General features: G+C 44.0%; 1 protein-coding gene across 1 annotated transcript in view; it reads left to right on the forward strand.

Moving 5' to 3' along the window:
* Positions 1-12361: 12361 nt before the first annotated feature.
* ACAD9 (acyl-CoA dehydrogenase family member 9) overlaps positions 12362-24822 on the forward strand; it is a 67548-nt gene continuing 55087 nt past the window's right edge. The window contains exon 1 of the mRNA XM_049861751.1: positions 12362-12629. Within this exon, the coding sequence (XP_049717708.1) occupies positions 12465-12629 (165 nt within the window). The 5' untranslated portion in view covers positions 12362-12464. The remainder of the gene's footprint in view (positions 12630-24822) is intronic.

Below are 24822 nucleotides of genomic sequence, written 5' to 3' on the forward strand. Positions count from 1 at the left end.
TGGGTCTTTTACTGGAGAATGGGGGCATTACAGGGGGAGGGCAGGGTTGTATTAGTCTGTGCTGCAGGAACTTCTTTAGTACAGGGCAAGTGCCCTCTAAGGCTTCCTTCTTCAAGGGGTACTATTTTCTCTTTGGTAGGCTGCGTTGGGCTTCAACTGAATCCTTACAGGAGGCACCTGTATTGCTATTCCTGGGATATTGGTGTCCCAGACAGTGGGTTTGTTTGGCTTTTAATCAAGTCTGGGATTGGCTCATGGGTATCTCTTTCCATCCCGTCCATCAAAGCTAAAACATGGAGCCCCTGTTGGGGTTCCACTTGGACTTGGACTTGATTCCACTGTAATGAAACTGAAGCCTCTTTCTTAACAGGTCCCAACTGAGCAGGGGGAAAGGGCACTCTGGGATATAGAGAAATGAATGGGTAAGGGTCCATGTTCCTACCTCACACTCAGGAGCAAAGGTAAGAGGTTTTAAACTTGGCTTACCATCAACTCCAGCAATAGTGCAGTCACAGTTGGACAGGGAACCAAGGTTCGAGGTCAGACAGAGTAAGCTACTCCTGTATCAAGCAAAACCTCAGTTTTCCTACCTGCCACGTCAAGAGTAACCTGGGGCTCTGCGGAAATGATGAGAACAGGCTGCTCGGGAGGAGTCAGTCCTGTGGACCCTGTCAGTCAGAGAGCTCAGCGTTGTCCATAGAGAAATTGGCCAGGAGAGGGGGCAACTGTCAGGGATTATCTGCTGGGTGCCCCTTTCTGGGGCACCCAGGACTATCAACCTTCCAATCAACCTTTTTCCAGTAGGCACATTGATTAGGCCCCAGCTTTGCTGGCTGCCATCCCCAGGGCTTCGGTGGTCCTGGTCTTCTTGAGCCCAAGGGCTTGCCCTAAGGTAGCCCTTGCATTATCACAGCCAACAACTGGGCCTTTCACTCAGCTTGCCTATCTTTGTCAGCTTTCTATGCCCTGTCTTGGTTATTAAATACTTTAAAGGCCTCCACTGTCAAGCACGCTAGGGGAGCCTATGGTCTGGCCTCTAACTTTTGCAGCTTTCTCCTAGTATCAGGAGCCGACTGGGTAATGAAGTGCATTGCCAGTAAGGTCTGGCCTTCTTGAAACTCTGGGTCAGTATTAGTGAACTTTCTCAGGGCCTCTGTTAGGTGGTTGAGGAAAATAGCAGGATTCTCCTCTTTCCCTTGGGTTACCTCTTTTACCTTATTATAGTTCACTGGCTTTACAACACAATTTTTCATCCCAGCCAGCACTCTAGTTATCAAATGCTGCGTTCTTGCCTTGCCTACAGCATCTTCATAGTCCCAAAGGGGATCCGTGTTTGGGACAGCTTCTCCTCCCACTCTCAATACCTGGTGGTTGGGGTTGGCTACTACCAGGCTGTCTGCATGCTCCCTAGCTTTAGTTAATATTCTCATCTTTTTATCCGGGGTACAGCAGTTAGTCAGGATTACCATATGTCTTGCCAAGTTAAGTCAAAAGTAAGACTCAGTTTAAGAAACTCATTCTGAAATTTATCTGGGTCCTCAGAGAAGCTGCCAAACTTTTCTTTGCAAAGGCTCAAATCAGAAAAGGAGAAAGGTACATGAACCCTAACAATGTCCCCTTCGTCAGTTGCTACCTGTCGGAGAGGGAGCAACTTTGTTCCGGATCTAAGGTCCCTTGGTGACAGCTCTGTGCAGCAGACACCAGCCCTTCATAGGCTTCGGGGGTCTGTGAGGTCGAGGATGGAGGATTATAGGGAGGAGGGTTGGGCCTCCCTATTCCAGGGGGTAAGTCAGATGGCCCTCCTGGGCCAGCCACCACAGGTGGGGCATTTGGAGCCGCAGTCGCTGCTGCAGGCGGGCTGGGAGGCATAGGGCACCACAGTGGGGTTTGCAGAACAGGATTGTCCAGGATATCAGGGCCCTCTGACCCTAAAACAAAGGTGGTATAAGGGTCCCTCCCTTGAGGACATTTTTCCTTACATTTCTTTTGCAGCTCTGGATTCTGATATAAACTCATAAAGCTTGGACATAAGGGATCTCATCCCATTTCCTCTCTCTAATTGCAAAATGGTATTAAACCCTAAGGACCAGTGTTTGAGCCATTTCTCTTGGTCTCCCAGCTAATACTGGGACCAGACAGTATTACAAACAAAAAGAAGTTTCTTCTTTTTCAGCCCGTCTACCTGGAATTCAGACCAGTTCTGTAGGAGTCAACCCAGTGGGGAGTCTTTAAGTGTGCTTCTGTGATTGCCCATCCTTTCCTTCTTTCTGTAAAGTTTATGATTAATTAAGAGTGGTGCTGGACTGGGATGCCACCATTGATTTTTGGCTGTCCTCAAAGTCCACTCCCGATATGCTACTCTGTAGAATTCTCTCTCAAAACCCTTTAAAACTCCTATAATTCCCACAATACACAGGTCTTCTAATGTTGGGCCTGAAAGGGTGGGCTAGGGGAGGATCGGCTCCCCAAGCCGACAGTGCTACAGAAAGAGATGAAATTAGGCCTCCCTTGAGGGGTGGCAATTGTGCCCAGGCAAATGAAACAGGACACCTTGAAACAGTCTTCCTTCGGGCAGGGGACTGGTGTGCAAATGAACTACGTGTGATGCTGCCAGACGAAGGACCTGCGAACCAGATGCCTCTCTGACAATGGAGAATTCCCAGTGAGCTGGGACCAGTTGGTATCTGGACAGCAATGAGGGCAGTTGGAAGGGACAAGCAAATTGTGGAGGCCGAATAAAGTGTCATACAATCTGACAATGTGTTCAGACATCCATGTGGAGAGGGAAAGAAAAAAGAGAAGAGAGATGACAAATAGAACACAAATGGTACCAAAACCTTATAAGAGACTAGAAAATCCAACAACTGGCAGGGAGGGACTCTTGTCTCGGGAGGTCCCTTTCTCAGGCCATAGGGATGGGAGCACCCAGCCCTTGGCCTCCCAGGGTGATCAAGCCCGGGGAGTGGACTGCAATCCGGTAAGCAGACCACCCTTCAGGTCAAAATACGTTAACAGGTAGAACTGCCATATTAGGAACGGGAAGAAGCAATAGAAGAAAGTGAAAATGAAAAGAGAGAACCAAAGACAGCCCCAAAGACCCGGCAGTCAGGCAGAGGATCTGAAAAGAGTTTAGATGCAATTTGCCTGTGTGGGATTCCTCAAGAGATTGGGAATCCCACGCAAACTCACCATCCAGAGGAGACACCAAACTAAAAGGTCCGGGTGGCCACTTGTCACTGGTGGAAGGTCAGGCTTCTGGAGATCCCAGTTGCTGGGAACCTGGGACAAAGAATGACTGTCCCTAGAGAGTCACCAAAAATGTTACCAAGGGCCCCTACCTTGTGACCAAACTGGATTCGTGCAGCCCAGTGACTATTGAGGCAGCCTGGTGTCACAAAAGCAAATTAATTTTGCTAGCAGTTAGCAAAAGGAGACATCAAAGGCTAAAACCTTCAGAGAGACTGTCTCCCCGATTTGCCTAAGAGTCAGGTTTTTAATGGTTTGACAAGAAGGGGTCTGGATGTTTATTCATGAGGTTCTCAGGGGAAGGGCAGAGATTTCTGAGAAGGGGTTGGGCTATGTAAATGCAGGTAAGCACGCAGGATTTCTCCAAGATGGAAGTCCTTTGGTTCCCCTTGACATGACTCATCATGGGATGTGATGCAGGTGCGCTGGTTCCCTTCTTCACATCACCCCCTTCGGGGGGTACGGGAAGATCAAACAGCAGTAGTTCTTACTTCTTTTGTGCATGCTCTGCACCTGTGGAGACCTGCAAGATTTACATCAACTGTTTATTTGCAATATCTTAGGACATTTCAGTTCCTTTCAACCCACAGCTGGAACATTTTTCCCCACAGGTCCTGTGCGTTCTGTTCTAATTTTCAGGAGGGAGGGCTATGGTTGCACTAGTGCCAATAGGTCAGGTTGTTTATTCTACTCTCTGTCCTGTTTGACCTTTTCCCGGCCTATGTGCTGGGAGCCCAGCCAGCCCTGCTCCAGCCTAATCCTCTCTCACTTGGAGGGTATTTTTATTAATGAAGGTAACACTGGCTGTTAACAAATAAACCACAAAATTCCAATGACTTAATACAATAAATATTTCTTGCTCATGTTCAATGTGGGCCTCCCTATTCTGTGACTGGCTTTCCTCTGTATGGTTGATTCAAAGACCTAGGCTCCTCCCATCTTGTACCACGAACCCTCAGGGTCTAGGAGTCCTCTGCTTCTAGCTGGTGAAAAAGGAAATAGTGAAGAATGGTCACGTATTTCTTAAAAACTGGACAGAAGCCACATATTACTTCCACTCACATTCTGTTTGTGAAATTATCACCGGGATGGAGGGGGACTGGACTGACACCTGGATACTATGGAAGTGGGCACATGTACTTTTGTGTAGTTAATAGCTGTCTCTGCCACAGTATGGCTTCCGGGTCATAGATAATACAGTTGAGGCTCACAGGTGAGGGCACTTGCCCAGAATTGCATGGTTCTTTTGCTTCCTGGAAACGCTGGTAGGGTAGTGGTTAAGAGTTTGGCTGCTAACCAAAAAAGTCAGCAGTTTGAATCCATCAGGCACTCCTTGGAAACCCTATTGGGCCGTTCTAGTCTGTCCTATAGAGTTGCTATGAGTTGGAATCCACTCGATGGCAACAGATTTGGTTTGAGTTTTTTTTTTTTTATTATTATTATTGCTTCCTAGTTCCTTGGTTTCTTTCCTACATTTGTTCTCTCTCCTACCTATACTATAGGTATAAGGGCCTCTCTCTAGCCTAAGGATGTCACACAATGGGTTCGCTTATGTGGCCTTTTTACTCTGGGTTTGTGGAAAATAAACCTGGGAGGGATTTCCCAAGTTGATTGACATTTCCTGGGTAAGCTGTAAACAACTTGATGGTTTGTTACTTTTGTGGGCTGGCCTGGTAATTGACAAGGCCTGAGTTGATTGACATCTACTGGGTAATTGTGGAGTAGTTGGACTCCAATCAGGCTAGAAATTGCCAAGAAATGCCCCATATAAAGGGCTGAAAAACAGAGGTTTCGGGGCATCCTGGACTCTCAGAGCTGGAATGTTAGGCATGCCCTTCAGGACACAGAGGCCCTGGCAAAGAACTGTAACTCCGATGGAGAGCTGGACCCGGGTAAAGATCCGGACCCAGCAGAAAGCAGAGCAGCTGGCAGTGACCAGGCGAAATGGCAGTGGCCAAGAGAAGCCAATGGGCTGGGCAGAGAAGTTGGAGAAGAAAGCGGGCTTGGAGAAAACAGAGATTTTTAAGAGCTCCTTGGTGGAGAGCTGAGAGGGTGGTGTGTCCATTAGGACACAGAAGCTCCTGTGCCGGAAAACCTCTTAGACCTGGGTGAAAGCTGTAACATGCTCAGAGATGTGCACCAGCTGGGAGCGTTTCTTCCCCAGAGAGATATCATGGAGCATTTGAGAATGAACATTTGTTCTCGGGATGGTAAGCATATGTGCCCCTTTGAGATACTGAGATCCCACGCTGAGAGCATTCCTGGACCCCACCCCATAGACATATCTTCGCTTGTGTTTATATCTTTCTCTGCTATATTAAAGTTGTTATTGCAGGTAGGGAGATCCCATGAGTTTTGTTGATGTTGCAATGAATTATTGAACTCAGCAGAGAAAAAGACATCCATGTCTAGGCTAGACATGAGCTTGGTGCTCTGCTTTCTATTGGGTCCGTGGGACAACTGGTGTCTTAGGCTGGGTTCTCTAGAGGACCAGAACCAGTGAAATGTATATATATAAATATATACGTAGATTTATTTCAAGGAAATGGCTCCCAGTTGTGGAGGCTGGCAAGTCTTAAATCTATGGGTCTGGCATCTGGCTGAAGGCTTCTTCTGATTTACGTGGTTGCAGGGGCTGACGAACCCAAAATTGACAGGTCAGATGACAGGGTGCTGGCTCACATCCCAAGAACTGGAGGCCAGGTTATGATGAGTCAGATGCAGGATCAAGAGGGAGTGAGAGCTTAGCCAGAATGTTCGTATATATTGGATGCAGACCACACGCCCAAGGAAATTCCCCTTGACATTAGACCACACCCCCAGGGAAATTCCCCTTAACATCAGACCACAAAATGGAGGAAAATACTGAGAATCATTGCCAAGCCAAGTTGACACATGACATTAACTATGACAGCTGGTGTTAGAAATAATGGAGAAAGTCAGAAAATGAAGATATGTTCAACCTCTGCCTCATGGGAACCAGCTTTGTGCTGATTTTTATAGCCAAAGTCAGTTATGTAGTTAGTTATCTATGTACTTATCCCTCTTTGAAAAGGGCTTTCTTAAAATGTTTAACTGTGTCAGGGGCCTATCATTTAGGAGTCTATTGATTCCACACCATAACAGAAGCACTAGATGTATGGGTTCTAGGACATAACCCAAAGTCCTGTGGTCACTAGTAGGCCCTATCTGAGTGCTAGAACATTGTGTGCCAATGACATCATGTTTCCCTAATAACTAATGTACCTCAAGTGGGAACTAATATACATCGAATGGGTAGGAAGTAGTAGTGGACTGCAGTGCAATGAATTGCTTAATATGGCCCTTCTAGCCATAGCCTTTGTGACTTACTCACTGTGATCGAGTAGGACTATGCAAATAAGGTCTATGGAAACCTAATGAAGGAATTGGTCAATTTTGCCATCCTGCTACGCTTAAAATGAGCCACCCCAGAGGTGGGAGGAGGGGATCTCACCGCCGCCAAGAGTGGAGTGCATCCTTTGGACTCAAGATCCCTGTGCTGAGAAGCTCCTGGAACCAAGACACTGTGAGAGAGAGAGAGCAGGAGCTATAACATGTAATGTGGAAGACAGAGAGAAAGAGCTGTGACACTGGCGATGGCGAGAAGCAGTGACAGAGAAACAGTGGCAGCAGAACCAGGAGACTGAAAGGAAACTGCAAGAGACTAGCAGGAGACGGCAGGAGACGGCACAGTGGACTTCCCAGCCCGGGGAGTGAGAAAGCTGAGTACCTTAGGGCAGGAGGCTTACTGGTGGAGTAGGGTGCCTCTGGGCATTTGGGGGAGCTAGGTTTGCTGATTTATGAAGCTAGAGCTGAGCACCTTAGGGCAGGGGCTTACTGGTGGAGTGGGGTGCCTCTAGGCACTTATCAGCAGAGCTAAAGATCTTTGTAACACTTGTCTGAGCAGGGCAGTGGCCAGGAGGCCAGGGAGAGACCTGATGGAGGGCATGGCTGAGGAGAGGCTGTCCTGATCAAAGAACTATATCCTGAGCATCTCTGAACCTGAACTGTAACATGTTACTTCTCTAATAAACTTCATAATCATGTGTATTGTCTGTGAGTTCCGTGTAGCCGTTATAACAATTTATCAAATTCAGCAGAGAAATAGAGTACACCATGGGAGGGACAGATGATGTCAGATTTGGTAAAAAGGACTGGTGAGAGGAGGTATGTCTGACCTCCACCTCACAGGAATCAATCTTGGGCTGCTGATCTTGATACTCTTTCCCGCTTGTGAAGTTAGAGGAGGTCAGATGCCTATACCATGCCATTTTTACATAGATAGTATAAATTTAGAGTATGAGACACAGGTATTCTCTTGAGGGACACCTTTCTACATATAGGTATTTGGTCTCTAGACATTAAGGTATTACCAACTTCTTAGCAGAAAATAAAATAGCAATAAACTTTGCACCATTTATGTGCCTTTTATTAGGATATTGAGACAGGAAGCTTGACTAAACTCATTGTTCACATGCTTGAGATTACGGATTGAATTGTTGTTGTTGTTCGGTGCCGTCAAGTCTTTTCTGACTCATGGCAACCCTGTGCACAACAGAACGAAACACTGCCTTACAATCATTATGCTTGAGATCATTGTTGCAGCCACTGTGTCAATCCACCTCACTGAGGGTCTTCCTCTTTTCTGCTGACCCTGTACTCTGCCAAGCATGATATCTTCTCCAGGGACTGATCTCTCCTGACAACATGTTCCAAGTATGTAAAATGCAGTCTCACCATCCTTGCTTCTAAGGAGCATTCTGGTTGTACTTCTAAGACAGATTTGTTCATTCTTTCGGCAGTCCACAGTATATTCAATATTCTTCGCCAGCACCACAATTCAAAGGTGTCAGTTGTGGATTGAATTGTGTCCCTCAAAAGTATGTGTTGCAAATCGTAGCCTTATGCCTGTAGTTATAATCTCATTTGAGAATGGGTTGTCTTTGTTATGCTAATGAGATAGGATTAGTATAGGGTGTATCTTGAGTCAATCTCTTTTTAGATATAAAAAAGATTAAACAAGCAAGTGAAAGAAGTAGAGATGAGGAAGACTGATGCCAAGCCACATGGAGATCTCCAAGGAACCAGGAAACAGAGCTGAAGAGACAAGAACTTTCCTCCAGCGCTAACAGAGAGAGAAAACCTTCCCCTAGAGCCAGCACCCTGAATTTGGACTTCTAGCCTCCTTAACTGTGAGAAAATAAATTTCCTTTTGTTAAAGCCACCCACTTGTGGTATTTCTATTATAGCAGCATGAGATAACAAAGACAGAATTTGGTACCAAAAGAGTGGGGTGCTGCTCTAACAGATACCTAAAATGTGGAAGTGGTTTTGGAATTGGGTAATGGGTAGATGTTGGAAGCATTTTAAGGTGACTAACGGTAAAAGTGGAAACCCTGGTGGCGTAGTGGTTAAGTGCTACAGCTGCTAACCAAGAGGTCGGCAGTTCAAATCTGCCAGGCACTCCTCGAAAACTCTATGGGGCAGTTCTACTCTGTCCTATAGGGCTGCTATGAGTCGGAATCAACTCGACGGCAGTGGGTTTGGTTTTTTGGTAACAGTAAAAGTGGAGCCCTGGTGGTGCAATGGTTAAGAGCTCAGCTGCTAACCCAAATGTTGGCAGTTCAAATCTACCAGCTGCTCCTTGGAAACCCTACGGGGCATTCTACTCTGTCCTATATGGTCACTATGAGTCAGAATTGACGTGACGGCCACAGGTTTTTTTTTTTTAGTAGTAAAAGCCTAGGTTGCCTTGAAGAGCATGTTGGTAGAATTATGCATGTCAAAGGCAACTCTGGAGATGGCTCAGAAGGAGGTGAGGAGAGCCATAGAGAAAGTCTCTATGGTCTTAGAGAATACATATGGCGCCAGCAACAGAATGTTGCTATAAATGTGGACATTAAATGTGCTTCTGATGAGGCTTTAAAAGGAAATTACGGACATGTGATCGGACAATGGAGGAAGGGTGATGCTTTTTATAAAGTGGAAAAGAACTTGTCTGAATTATGTTCAAATGTTTAGTGGAAGGTAGAACTTGATGAACTTGGATATCTGGCTGAGGAGATTTCTAAGCAAGATCTTAAAGGGGCTGTGTGGTTTCTCCTTGCTGCTTATAGTAAAGTGAGATAGGAAAGACATAGACTTAAAAATGAACTGTACAAAATGAAAACAAAACTTAAAGATTTGGAAAATTCTGTTGTACAAATTAAGGGCACATGTCCTAGAATGTTCACCAAGGACGTGGCTACACATCTTTTGTTAAAGAGATTAAGGCCTGTGACTGATGGATCTAACCAACTACCACAGCAGGAAACTCATCAGCTTAGACTGAGGGGTACAGAGAAAGAATGAAAGGAAAGAAGGCTGTCTACCTCTTAGAATTCTACAGGCAGGAAATAGGCCAAAGGAGCTACATCTGTTGTCCTCCAAGAAAAGAAAAGGACCATGCCTGGAGCAGCTTGGAGATCACCAGAACTGTTAAAAGGAGTATGGGAAGCAGGTCCTTCTCAGTTTCATAGGGTGGGGCCACAGCCTCCTAGGTTTCAGAGTTGGATCTTTGCCAGCTGGGTTCTGGAGTGTGGGGCTGACAGTAAGGTGTGCCAGAGGAATGGGGCCACAACCCAAAGCTGAGGAGGCAGGTCTGCCATGCCGAGGGGACAGAAGAATGGGGCCTGCTGGAGCCGAGGGAGTGGGGTTGCCACGCAGACTAGGACTAGGGGAATAAGACTACCCAAATGCGAGTGAGTAGAGTTGCCGTTTCAGTGGGCCTGGAAGGTGGAGTCAAAGCCCAGGGTGAAAGGCCACCACCCAGAATCCAGAGGGCATGGCCAACACCCAGAGTCTGGAGGGCGGGACCATTGCCTCATGGTCTCAAAGAATAGATGGTTATTTTCAAGCCTTGAGGGCTAATGTAAATTTTTTCTAGGTTTGGGATTTGCTTGGTGCCTATTATCCCTTCTTTCCCTCCAATTTCTCCCATTTGTAATGGAAATGTCTATCTGGTGTCTGTCCCACCGTTGTACTTTAGAAATACGTAACTTCTGGTTTAGATTTCACAGGATCACAGATGAAGAAGACTTCTGCCCCAGGATAGAATATGCCTAAAGTCTCACCCATGTTTGATTTATATGATTCTGAAAATTAGATCTTGGACTTGGAGTAGGCAAGCATGCAATTATAAAGTGTGCTAGCAAACCTTTAAAGCTGAAGCACCTGGCATAATAGAATGACTGACATGAAGTCTGAATTAAAACTCCATTTTGTTACAAGCATCTGCTTCTGCATTCCTGAGAATGTAAGCTTGGTGTCTTCCCATTCGTATGCAAATAATCTTGGGCTTCTGGCTGGGTGGAACCAGTAGACCCTGGCCTATCAATCCTCTTGTTTTCGCAGTTATGTGAGTATACCCAATCCCCTTAACTCACATAAACTCTGTTAACCAATCCCAACCAAAGCCCTACCCCCTCCTGCTTGGTGGTTTCCTGCCTCCTACTTAAGAGTCAGAATCACTGGACAGCGAGATGTTCGTTGTTGTTTTCTTTAAACTTCACTAATTGCATGCCTCATAATTAGAATATTATAAACTAAGTTCCTGATTCAACCCTATAACTATGCCCATGTGACTGCAGCTTTTTGGAGAGCTGGTTTTTACTTTGTGAGATCAAATGTGTCCCCAGCTCCTTTGCTATCAATAAATCTTTTTTTCTTAAATATATTTTTAATTTTTTTTTATTGTGCTTAGTGGGTTGGTGATTTTAAGGTGAAAGTTTACAGAGCAAATTAGTTTCTTGTTGAACAATTAATACACATATTGTTTTGTTGTGACATTGGTTGCTAACCCTGCAACACGTCAACACTCTTCCCTTCTGGACTGCCATGCTTTTCAGCTATACGCATCCCCTCCTAATGGAGTCTCTTTTGCTCTTCCCCAAAGCATGCTGGGGATGAATTCGGGATGGACTCAGGCTACCGTACAAGGCTGGGGATGGTGTGACTGGGCCAGTGGCCAAGGCCAAAGAACGCCTTAGCAACAAGAAGGAGAACAGCTGGGCCTGGAAGTGAAGTTCCTGGGAACAGTAATGCCCAAGAACGTGGGAGAAAACAACGAGCCTTTGTCCCAGCTGGAACGGTACGTAAGCTTGTGCCTCCTGCTAGGTGGTTGCAAAGCGCTGAACTGGTCCAGGCACCGCCCTGGGCCACGGTCTGTAAGTAACCTTCGGGAATAAACAGTATGTCATGATCGCTGGTTCCAGAGTTTTTATCTGGTCTCTTGGAGATGCCGCCCACCTTGGGTTCGGGTGCCGCTGTGTTTTTACACAACGTGGACCTTAGGTTTCCCATTTTCATTTGCCCAGCTTCCCTGTCCCCTCGTGCCTTCTCATCCTTGCCCCTGGGCTGGTGTGCCCACTTAGTCTCCTATACAGGTTCAGCTACGGGTGTGTTACTGTTTTATAGGCTTGTCTAATCTTTGGCTGAAGAGTGAACCTCAGGAGTTACTTTGGTACTAAGTTAAAGGAGTGTCCGGGGGTCCATACTCTCGGGGTTTCTCCAGGCTGTCAGACCAGTAAGTCTGGTCTTTTTCAATAAATCTCTTTACTTCCGTTTTAAGCAGAGTAGTCATTGTCACGCGAGGAGAGAAGCAAAACAAAATGAACCCCCATGTATCTATCACCTACTTAAAAAATGCAATATTATCTGCACTGTGAGCGCCCCTCCGGTGATAACCAATTTCGTGTCTTTTTTCCCCCACTCCTTTGCTTTTTTTTTTTTTTTTTTTGCTTTAGGGTCGCTAGGAGTTGGAATTGACTCCACGGCAACGGATTTTTTTTTTTTTTTTTGCTTTAGTTTTACCTTGTACTGCTTGCCCCTGCCTCAGGAAGAGAGGCAAGTGGAGGCAGTTGGGCCGCTTCTTAAGCACCTGGAAGACTCTCAGGGCTGAGGGTTACGCAAACAACCGCTCGCGTTTGAAAACAAAACCTTCCCGGGGGCCCCCAGCAACTAACGTGAGAAGCCGCCCATTGAGGTGATCCCCAGCCCACTCGCCCTGCCCTCCCCTGCGGCCCAACGCGGCGCATGCGCACTGGCGACCGGCGGCGCCTAGCAGGCCAGTGGCGTCATCAGGCGGCGCGATCCCGCGCACTTCAGCCTGAAGCACTGAGGAAGAGGTGACACTGGTAGTCTGAGCGACTTCAGGCAGCATGAGCGGCGGCGGACTCTTCCTGCGCGCGGCGGCGACGACGGCGACGGCGACGGCGCGTGCCTGCCGGGCTCTGGCGGCCTTCACGGCGAGCCGACGCTCGCTGCGCACCAGCCCACCGAGCCGAGGTTTCGCCAAGGAGCTCTTCCTAGGCACAATCGAGAAGGTAACGCCCACCCTTGCTCTCGGGCCCCCGCTTTTCGCCCTTAGCAGGAAGACTGGGGTCGACGTGTCAGAGCCCCCAAACCTGCCTGACAAGAATCACCTCGGTGTGGGGTGTTTTAAAACTCCGGATTCCCGAGTTCCACTAGCAGTCCAGCGCTTTAACCACAGCGCCACCAGGGCTTGTAACTCTCCTTTTATAGTTGGAAGACTTGGATTTGGCCTTGACTGTTTTTTGTAACTTTAGCCTTCGTTCTTTCAACCTTGAAATGGAACTAGTGTTGTCTCTACGTCACAGATGTGCTGTAACGCCCCAATGAAATATATGGTGCATGAAAGTGATTTTTAAACTGTAAGATACTCTGTTTATTTTTTTTAATGTTTTTAAGATACGCTGCAGATACAAGAGGCAGCAGAGTAAGTAACGCTGGCTTCAGTACTTACTAGTTTTGTCACTTAACGCCGCTGTGCCTCAGTGTGCTTATCTACGAAATGGAGTAAAAACAGTACTCATCTCCTACTAAAGGTGCCTTGCAAACCAAAAAAAAAAAAAAATTTGTATGAAGTGCTTTGAGCAAGACTTGGTCCAAATGTTGGCTGGTACTGTATCACTTAGTTCCTGGTTTGTCATTAGAACAGTCCTCTAAGTTTGTCAGACCTTTATACAGACATTGCAGTTGCAGGAGCTGAGACTCAGACTGAGAGTGGTTTGCCCCTCTAGGAAATGCAAAGCTAGGTCTTTAAAATTTGGAAAACCATTTTCCCCAAAACTTGGGAGTATGTGGTGCTCTGTCCTGGGACCTCATGCCTCCCAGAAGCATGGTGAGGAGAGAACACACATCTGTCATGTTTCTTTCTTCAAACCTCTGCCACCACCTCCCGCATCCTCACTCTCAGCTTTGCTGCCCGTCTCACTGAGAAAATACATGTAGTCAGATGAGAACTTCCATCACCACATTTGCCCTCTCCTCCCATCATGTGTGTCCACATCTTCTACATTCTATCACTTTGGATGGCTACTAGCAAAGGCCAACTCATCTCTAGATGCTATGCCTTCTCACCTACTCAAGGACATTGATCCAGAAATTCTCTCCTTTCTCATCTGCATTGTTGTGGATTGAATTTTGTCCTTGCCAAAATATGTGTTGAAATCCTAACCGCTATACCTATGGATGTAATCCTGTTTGGCAATAGGACTTTCTTTGTTGTGTTAATGAGGCCATACCACTGTAGGCTGTGTCCTAAACCTAATCACTTCTGAGTTATAAAAAAAGCAGATGAGACACACATGCACACACGGGGGGGGGGGGGACAGCATGGGACAGATGCCATGGGGGGGATCATCAGAGAACACCTAGGGGTACTGACAGGGAAGGAATTGACATGGCTGAGATCCTGATTTGGACTTTAACCTCCAGAACTGTGAGAAAATAGATTTCTGTTTTTTAAAGCTGCTCTGGAGCCCTAGTGGTGCAGTAGTTCAGAGCTTGGCTGCTAAACAAAAGGCGAGCAGTTTCAATCCACCAGACGCTCCTTGGAAAATGCTACAGGGCAGTTCTGCTCTGTCCTGTAAGGTCGCTATGAGTCGGAATTGACTTGATGTCAATGGATTTTTTTGGTTGTTAAAGCTGCCCACTTGTGGTATTTCTGCCACAGCAGTACTGGGAAGCTAAGACATGCATCATCAGTTTTTCCCTCTCCACCGGATCTTGAGCCCATGCCGTTCGGGCATTTGTCCTGAACTATCTATGGTATACTAAAGCTGCTCTCGGGAAGAACAGCAGTGACCTCCACATTGCCAGATCTTGTGGTCTGTTCCTGGTTTTCATCTGACTTGACCCATCAGTGGCATCTGACACATTTCATCACTCCCCCCTCTTTGATAGACCTTTTCCACCCGTTTTGTTGTTAGTTGCCATCGAGTTGATTCCACCTCCAACAATGGAACAAAATGCTGCCTGGTCCTGCACCATCCTCACAACCACTCTTGTGCTTACGCCCATTATTGCAGCCACTGTGTCAGTCCGTCTCATTGAAAGTCTTCCTCTTTTTCACTGTCCCTCTGCTTTATCAAACATGATGTCATTCTCCAGGGACTTGTCTCTCCTGGTAACATGTCTAAAGGATGTGAGATGAACTCCTACCATCCTTGCTTTTGAGGAGCATTCTGGCTGTACTTCTTCCAAAACAGATTTGTTCATTCTTTTGGCAGTTCGTGGCATATTCAGTTTTCTTCGCTGACACCGTAATTCAAAAACATCAATTCTTTTATAGTCTTCCTTATTCATTGTCCAGCTTTCACATGCATATGAGGCGACTGAAAACATCATGGCTTGAGTCAGGCACACCTCAGTCCTTAAACTGACATCTTTGCTTTTTAACACTTTAAAGAGATCTTTTGCAGCAGATTTTCTCAGTGCGATGCGTTGTTTGATTTCTTGACTGCTGCTTCTGTGGGTGTTGATTGTGGATCCAAGTAAAATGAAATTCTTTACAACTTCAATATTTTCTCCTTTTATCATGATATTGCTTATTGGTCCAGGTTGTGAGGAGTTTTGTTTTCTTTATGTTGAGATGTAATCCGTACTGAAGGCTGTGGTCTTTGATCTTCATCAGTAAGTGCTTCAAATCCTCTTCATCTTCAGCAAGCAGGGATGTGTTGTGTGCATATTGCAGGTTGTTAGTGAGTCTTCCTCCAATCCTGATACCACATTCTTCTTCATACAGTCCAGCTTCTCAGATTTTTTGCTCAGCAGACAGATTGAATAGGTATGGTGAAAAGATACAACCCTAACACGTACCCTTCCTAACTTTAAACCATGCAGTACCCCCTTGTTCTGTTCGAATGACTGGCTCTTGGTCAATGTATAGGTTTCTCATGAGCACAATGAAGTGTTCTGGAATTCCCATTCTTCGCAATGTTATCCATAATTTGTTATGATCCACACAGTCAAATGCCTTTGCATAGTCAGTAGAACACAGGTAAACATCTCTCTGGTTTCTCTGCTTTCAGCAAGGAGCATCTGTCATCAGCAATGATATCCTTCGTTCCACGTCCTCTTCTGAATCCAGTGTGAATTTTTGGGAGTTCCTTGAGGATGTATTGCTGCAACTGCTTTTGAATGACCTTCAGCAAGATTTTACTTGTGTGTAATATTAATGATGTTGTTCAATAGTTTCCGCATTCTGTTGGATCATCTTTCTTTGGAATGGGCACAAATATGGATCTCTTTCCAGCCAGGTAGCTGTCTTCCAGATTTCTTGGCAGAGTCGAGTGAGCACTTCCAGCACTGCATCCATTCGTTGAATCATCTCAATTGGCATTCTGTCAGTTCCTGGAGCCTTGTTTTTTAGTGTACTGGTTTTTTTTTTTTTTTTTTTTTTTTTAATGATTTAGGTAGAGTTTACATAGCAAATTAATTTCTCATTAAACAGTTAGTACACAAATTGTTTCGTGACATTGGTTGCTAACCCCGTGATGTGTCAACACTTTCCCCTTTTCCATCCCAGGTTCCCTGTTTCCATTTGTACAGTTTTCCTGTCCCTTCCTGCCTTCTTGTCTTTGCTTTTGGGCTTGTGTGCCCATTAGCCTCATATACGTGATTGAATTATGAAGCGCGTCCCTCATGTGTGTTATTATTGGCCCTATAGACCTGTCTAATCTTTGGCTGAAGGGTGAACCTCAGGAGTGACTTTAGTACTGAATTAAAAGGGTGTCTGGGCGCCAAGCTCTTGGGGTTTCTCCAGTCTCAGTCAGACTAGCAGGCTGGGTCTTTTTTAAAAAAAATTTTGTGAATTTGATTTCTGTTCTATATTTTTCTCCTGCTCTCTCTAGGACTCTCTGTTGTGATCCCTGCCAGAGCAGTCAGTGGTGGTAACTGGCACCATCTAGTTGTTCTGTATTCAGTCTGTTGGTAGTTGTGGTAGTTGTGGTCCATTAGTCCTTTGGACTAATCTTTCCCTTGTGTCTTTGCTCAAACCGGGATGGGACCAGTAGATGTATCTTAGATGGCCACTCTCAGGCTTTTAAGACCCCAGTTGCTACTCACACCATTGGATGTAGAATGTTTTCTTTATAAACTGTTATGCCAGTTGAGCCAGATGTCCCCTGAGACTATGGCCACTAACTCTCAGTCCAGTTAACTTGGTCTCTCAGGGCATTTGGACGTGTTTGTGAAGCTTCTAGGACTTTACCCCAGTCAAATTATGCAGACTTCCCCAGTATTGTATACTGTCCTACCCTTCACCCAAGTTACCACTTACCTACTACTACCTAGTTAGTCTTTTTCCCTCACCACCCCTTCTCTCCCTCGAAACCATCAAAAATTGTTTCTGTGTGAAAACATTTTCATGTGTTTTTATAATAGTAGTCTCATACAGTATTTGTCCTTTTGTGATTGACTTATTTCATTCAGCATAATGCTCTGCAGAGTCATCCACGTTGTTAGATGCTTCACAGATTCATCATTGTTCTCTGTCGTTGGGTAGGGTTCCATTGTGTTCATGTACCATAGTTTTTTTGGTCCATTCATCTGTTGACGGGCACTTAGGTTATTTCTATCTTTTTGCTGTTGTGAATAATGCTGCAATGAATATGGGTGTGCATATTATTCATGTGATGGGTCTTATTTCTCTAGGTTATATTACTAGGAGTAGGATAGCTGAATTGTATGGTATTTCTATTTCTAGCTTTTTAAGAAGCATCATGTTGTTTTCCAAAATGGTTGTACCATTTTGCATTCCCACCAGTGGTGCATAAGAGTTCCAGTCACCACACAGCCTCTCCATTATTTGTTTTTGTTTTTTTTTTTGATTCATGCCAGTAATGTCAGGGTGAGATGGTATCTCATTATAGTTTTGATTTGCATTTCTTTAATGGCTAGTGATCGCGAGCATTTCCTTGTGTATCTGTTAGCCACCTGAATGTATTCTTTGGTGAAGTGTTGTTCATATCCTTTGCCCATTTTTAATTGGATTATTTGTCGTTTTATTGCAGAAGTGTTGGATTTTTCATAGATTTTAGAGATCAGACCTTTGTTGGATGTGTCATAGCCATAATTTTTTTCCCAGTCTATAGGTTCTCTTTTTACTGTTTTGGTGAAGTCTTTTGATGAGCATAAGTGTTTAACTTTTAGGAGAGCCCATTTATCTAGCATATCTTCTGGTGTTTTTTATCGTTAATTATGGCTTGTATGGTGTTTATACCACATATTAAGGCCCGTGGCATTGACCCTATTTTTTCTTCCATGATCTTTATAGTTTTGGGTTTTATATTTAGGTCTTGTATCCATTTTGAATTAGTTTTTGTGTTTCGTGTGTGGTATGGGTCCTGTTTCTTTTTTTTTTTATATAGATGGACATCCAGTTTTGCCAGCACCATTTGTTAAAAAGACTGTGTTTTCTCCATTTAATGGACTTTGGGCCTTTGTCAAAGATCAGGTCGCCCTAGGTAGATGAATTTGCACCTGGGTTCTCGATTCTGTTTCATTGGTCAGTGTGTCTGTCATTGTACCAGTACCAGCCTGTTCTGACTACTGTAGCTGTATAGTAGGTTCTGAGGTCAGGTAGTGTGAGGCCTCCTATTTTGTTCTTTTTCTTCAATTATGCTTTACTTACTGGGGCCTCTTTATTTTACATATAAAGTTAATGATTAGCTTTTCCATCATGTTAAAGAATGCTGTTAGTATTTAGATTGGGATTGTATTGTATTCGTAGATTACCTTGGGTAGAATTGACATTTTCACAATGTTGAGTCTGCCTATCCATGAGTGGGATATGTTTTTCCATTTATGTAGGTCTCTTTTGGTTTCTTGTAGTAGTGGTTTGTAGTTTTCTTGGTATAGGCCTGTTACGTCCCTGGTTAGATTTATTCCTAAGCTTCTATTTTTTTAAGGGCTGTTACAAATGGCATGACTTCCCTCACTTGCTTTTCATAGTTCTGTTTAGTGGTGTATAGGAATCCAACTGATTTTTGTATGTTTATCTTGTATTGTGCTACCCTGCTGAATCTTTCTGTTAGTTCCAGTAGTTTTTTGTGGAGTCTTTAGGGTTCTCTTAGTATCATATCGTTTGTGAATAGGGATAGTTTCACTTCTTCCTTACCAATTTGGATGCCCTTTATTTCTTTTTCTTGCCTTATAGCTCTAGGACTTCCAGCACAATGTTTAATAGGAGTGGTGTTAATGGGCATTCTTGTCTGGTTCCCATTCTCAAGAGGAACGCTTTTAGCCTCTTCTGCTGAAAATGATGTTGGCTGTTGGTTTTGGTTTTTTATAGATACCCTTTATTATGTTGAAGGATTTCCCTTCTTTTCCTATCTTATTGAAAGTTTATGTTAGGAATGGGTGTTGGACTTCAACAAATGCCTTTTCTGTGTCAATTGAGATGACCATGTGATTCTTTTATTTATGTGGTGGATTACATTGACTGATTTTCTAATGTTGAACTGCTCTTGCATATCCGGCATGAATCCCACTTGGTCATGGTGTATTATTTTTTTTAAACAGTGCTGAATTCTGTTGGCCAGAATTTTGTTGAGAATTGTTGCATCCATATTCATGAGAGACATTGGTCTGTAATTTTCTTTTTTTGTGGTGTCTTTGCCTGGTTTTGGTATCAGTGTTATGCTGGCTTTATAGAAAGAATTCAGAAGTATTCCTTCCTTTTCTGTGTTCTGAAATAGTTTGAGTAGTACTAGTGAAACCTCTTCTCTGAATGTTTGGTAGAATTCTCTGAGCCAATACTTTTTCTTATTGTCAGGAGTTTTTGTTTGTTTGCTTGTTACCTTTTCAGTTGTTTCTCTTGTTATGGGTCTGTTCAGATTTTCTATCTCAGTTTGTATTAGTTTAAGTAAGTATTGTGTTTCAAGAAATTTATCCATTTCCTCTAGGTTTTCAAATTTGTTGGAGTATAGTTTTTCGTAGGACTCTGTTATGATCTTTTTTATTTCCGTTGGTACTGTTTTAACGCCCCCCATTTCATGTCTCACTTGGGTTATTTGCGTCCTGTCCTGTTTTTCTTTTGTAATTTTGGCCAGTGGTTTGTTGATTTTGTTGATCGTTTCAAAGAACCAACTTTTGATTTTGTTGATTCTTTCTTTTCTCTATTTCATTTGTTTCTGCTCTGATCTTTATTATTTCCTTTCTTCTAGTGGCTGTGGGTTTGTTTTGTTGTTCTCTTTCTGTTTTTTAGAGTTGTAGGGGTAACATTTTGATTTTGTCCCTTCTTTTTTGATGTATGTATCTATTGCTATAAATTGATCTGGGAGCACTGCCTTAGCCATGTCCAGTAGGTTTTGGTATGATGTGTTTTCATTCTTATTTGATTCTAGAAATATTTTGATTCTGTCTTTGATTTCTGCTATTACCCAGTGGTTTTTAAGAAAGGTGTTATTCAGCCTCTATGTATTTGATTTTTTTTTTCCCTTGCTCTTCCTATTATTTATTTCTACTTTTATGGCGTTGTGATCAAATAAGATGCTTTGTGTTATCTCATCGTTTTGCATTTTGTTGAGGGTTGCTTTTGGCATAAGATGTGGTCTATTCTGGAGAATGTCCCATGTGTGTTGGAAAAGAATGTACACTTTGCTGCTGTTGTGTGGAGTGTTCTGTGTGTCTGTGAGGTCAAGAGGGGTGATTGTGACCTTAAGACCACTGAGTTTCTTTCTAGATGTTCTGTCCTTTACCAAGAGTGGTGTATTGAAGTCTCCTACTAGTGTCGTGGAACTGTCTTTTTTTAATTTCTCTTTTCAGTGCTGTTAGAGTTTGTTTTATGTATTTTGGAGCTCTGTCATTGGGTGCGTAGGTATTTATTATGGTTATGTCTTCATGGTAGACTGTCCCCTTTAATCATTATTTATGTCTTTCCTTATCTTTTGTGATGGATTTTGCCTTAAAGTCTATTTTATCTGAGATTAGTATTGCTACATCTGCTCTTTTTTGGTTGCTGTTTGCTTGATATATTTTTTCCATCATTTTTTAATATATGTACGTTTTTGTATCTAAGGTGTGTCTCTTGTAGACAGCATATTGATGGGTCATTTTTTTCATCCATTCTGTCACTCTGTCTTTACGGGTGCATTTAGGCCATTTACATTCAGTGTGATTATCGATAGGTGTGAGTTTATTACTGTCATTCTGTAGCGCTTTTTTTTTTGTGTGGTTCTGGCGTTTTCTTTGTTCCTTTTACTCTCCTGTGCTGAGCTTCTTTTGTTTGTGAAATTTCTTTTTGTTTCTTCCGTTATTGTAGATTTTGCATTTACTGAGACTTGATGTTTTTCTTCATTTTTATGAGTAGGTTTGTTAACTTTGTGGATACCTTGAAATTTGCCCTTATCACCCTAAGATTGAACCAGTCTTTTATTACTTGATATTACCTTGACTTCCTCTCCATTTGGAAGTTCTATACCTATACCATGTATTTCCTATTTTATTGTTCTGACATTGTTGCCATTTACAGATTGACCTCTCTGGTTCCCTGTTTTCATCTTTTAGTTTTGTTTATCCTTGAGAGATCATTACTTAGGTCGGTATTTGGCTAATACTGACCTGTGTCCTAGATTCAGGTTGTTTTCTGATGTTGGTTCTCTAAAGGACTCCGTTTAATAATTTTTGTAAGTTTGCTTGGTTTTTTGTTTTTGTTTTTCTTTTTTTTTACTAATTCCCTTACTTTCTGTTTATCTGGAAATGTCCTAATTTCGCCATCATATTTGAGAGAGAGTTTTGTAGGATATATTATTCATCATTGGTAATTTTTTTCTTTCGAGGTTTTATATATATCCTCCCATTGCCTTCTTGCCTGCATGGTTCCTGCCGAGTAGTGAGAGCTTTGTCTTACTGCTTCCCCTTTGTATGTGACATTTTGTTTTTCTTGAGCTACTTTCAGGATTCTTTGTTTTTGGTTTTGACGAGCGTGATTATGGTATGTCTTGGTGATTTTCTTTTGGGATCTGTCCTGTGTGGGGTACGTTGAGCTTCTTGGATGGTCAGCTTTTCATCTTTCATGATATTCAGAAAGTATTCGATCAGCAAACTTCTGTGATCCTCTCTGTGTTTTCCATTTTCTCCCTCTGTTCTGGAATTCCGATCCGATGCAAATTTTTGCCCTAGATTGTATCCCCCATAGTTCTTAGGTTTTCTTTGTTCATCTTCGTTCTTTTCTCTGATTTTTCCTATAACAAAGTGGCATTCATGGATTTGTCTTCAATTTCGCTGATTCTGTCTTCCATTGTTTCAAATTTGTTCCTAAAACCTTCTGTTGTGTTGTCTATCTCTGAAATTTTGTTGTTTATTGTTTGGATTTCTAACTGCTTTTTTTTATGATTTCTAGTTATTTATTTTGACATTTTGTTCTTGTGTTATTGAATTATTCTATTGCTTTGTGTTTTCCTTGATTTTGGCTTTGTTTTGGTTGGTTTTGTCTGTGTTTTCCATAACTTTGTCTGTGTTTTTCTTCGTCTTTTTCCTAATCTCTTGGAGAGCCCTGAATATTAGACTTCTGAATTCTGTATCAGGTAGTTCCAGTGCCTTTTCTTCTGCTGGAATGTCAACTGGTACTTTATTCTGGTCACTTACTAGAGCCACCTTGTTCTGTTTTTTTAAATATTTTTTTATATTGTCTGCTATCTCTGAGACAGTCAGGTGTTAGTATGTTTATTTATTGATTGTAGATTTGTTTCATCCTGCTTTTTTTGTTGTCGTTGTTTGGTTATGTCTGCGTGGGTGGGCTGGGCGTGCTTTGTTGCTTTCTCGTCTGTAGGCGTGATAGTTCTCATCACTTTGTCCTGGTGTACAGGGCTGGTCATTCAGCTATGGTGCAGCAGGGCAGGTCTAGCAGGAATGAGAGTGGTGGAGATGGGTTGTTTGTCTACAGCATGAACTGGGCCAGGGCCTGGAGTGGGGCTTCTGCAGTCTGTGGGTAGGTCTTGAGTTGGCGGGGACGGGCTTGGGGTCAGGTCAGGTCCCCTCAGGGCTGTGGTGGGTGGCAGGAGAGGTCTGGAGTTTGTGGGAAGGGGTCTGGGGTCTGGAATTGGTCCTGGGTGCCACAGTGGGCTGCAGGAGGGGTCCGGACGCGGTGGGAAGGGGCCTGGGGTCCAGGCCAGGTCCCCTGAGTACTGGGGAGGACCAGTGTCAGCAGGAAGGGGCTCGGGGTCTGGGCTGGGTCCCTTCAGGTCTACAGGAGGTGATAAGAGGGGTCCGGAACTAGTGGGAAGGGGCCTGGGGTCTGGTCCGGTTCCCTGGTTGCCGTGGTGGGCGATGGGCAGCGAGAGGGGTCCAAAGCCAGTGGGAAGGGGCTTGGCATCCAGATCGGATCCCCTCAGTACTGTGGCCAGTGGTGAGAGGGATCTGGAGCCAGCAGAAAGGGGTCTGGGACCTGGGCCAGGTCCTCTGGGTGCCATGGTGGGCAGTGGAAGGGGTCCATAGCTGATGCAAAGGGGCCTGGGTTCTGAGCAGGGTTCCCTGGTTGCTGTGGTGGTCCTTGGGAGAGGTCCAGAGCCAGTGTGAAAGAGCCTGGGGTCTGGGCTGGGTCCCCTTGGGCCATGGGCAGTGGCATGAGGTGTCTGGGCCTGATCCCTTCGGGGCTGCTGGTGGCATGGCAGAGGAGAGAGGTAGGAGGTGGGCAAAGGCAGGGGCAAAGGGGGCTAGATGGAGGAGGGCAATAGGGTGGGTTGGTACTCTGTATCCTAGCAGATGGGGTTGCTGTGATGGGGCAGTTACAGCAGCTGTTCTGCCAGAGGGTTGGGGGTTGTAGGAGTATACTCTTGTGGTTACTGGCTGAGAGGATCTGGGCTTACCCTTAGAGTTGCAGCCAGCAAGTGTGATTTTACTTAGTCCTGGGTGTATCCATGCCATACCTCTATCTCCTGTTGGGAATTCCGTGGAGGTGCCTTTCTGCATGCGGAGTTGTTGGCTGTATTCCAAGATGGCAATGCTGAGTCATGCCATTTGGTCAGGAACCTCCACTATGTATCCCTATTTCTTCCCCGTGTTCTGTCAGTTTCTTCTTCTCCTCAGTGACTTCCAATCAAATAATTTATCCCTTCATTTAAGGGCCAGGGTTCTAGGACTAACGTCTGTATCTGTTTTACTTGGTTTTTCAGGTCTTTGTTGCAATGGGATGGCTTAGTGTGTCTGACTAGTCTGCCATCTTGGCTCTGCCTCCTGGAGCCTTGTTTTTTGCCAACGCCTTCAGTGCAGCTTGAACTTCTTCCTTCATTACCATCAGTTCTTGGTTGTATGCTGTATCCTGAGATGGTTGAAAGTCTACCATCTTCTTTTGATGCTTCCTGTGTCATTTAATATTTTCCCTGTAGAATCCTTCAGCACTGCAACTCAGGTTTGAATTTTTTCTTCAATTCTTTCAGCTTGAGAAATGCCAAGCATGTTCTTTCCTTTTGTTTTTCTAACTCCAGGTCTTTGCACATTTAATTATAATACTTTGTTTTCTTGAGCCACCCTTTGAAATATTCTGTTCAGCTCTTTTACTTCATCATTACTTCCTTTCACTTTAGCTACTGTGCGGTCAAGAGCAAGTTTCAGAGTCTCTTCTGACATTCGTTTTGGTCGTTTTTTCTTTCCTGTGTTTTTGATGAACTCTTGCTTTCTTCATGTATAATTTCCTTGATGTCATTCCACAACTTATCTGGTGTTTGGTCATTAGTGTTCAATGCATCAAATCTGTTCTTGAGATGGTCTCCACATTCAGGTGGGATATACTCAAGGTCGTACTGTGGCTCTTGTGGAGTTGTTCTAACTTTCTTTAGCTTTAGCTTGAACTTGCACACGGGCAGTTGATGTTCAGTTCCACAGTCGGCCCCTTGGCTTGTTCTGACTGATGATATTGAGCTTTTATCCATTGCCTCTTTCTACAGATGTCGTTGCCTTGATTCCTGTGTACTCCATCTGGCGAGGTCCACATGTATAGTTGCCTTTTATGTTGTTGAAAAAAATCATCTTTTGTGTTACAATGGAGAAGTCATTGGTCTTACAAAAATGTATCTTGCGATCTCCGGCATCATTTCTGTCACCAAGGCCGTATTTTCCAACTCCTGTTCCTTCTTCTTACTTCCAACTTTCACATTCCAGTCACCAGTAATTATCAATGCATCTTTGATGGCATGTTTGATCAATTTCAGACTGCAGAAATAGGTAAAAATCTTCAATTTTTTCAAATTTGGCATTAGCTGGTATAAAAACAGC

The sequence above is a fragment of the Elephas maximus genome, chromosome 20 (genome assembly GCF_024166365.1).
Source record: "Elephas maximus indicus isolate mEleMax1 chromosome 20, mEleMax1 primary haplotype, whole genome shotgun sequence".
NCBI lineage: Eukaryota > Metazoa > Chordata > Mammalia > Proboscidea > Elephantidae > Elephas > Elephas maximus.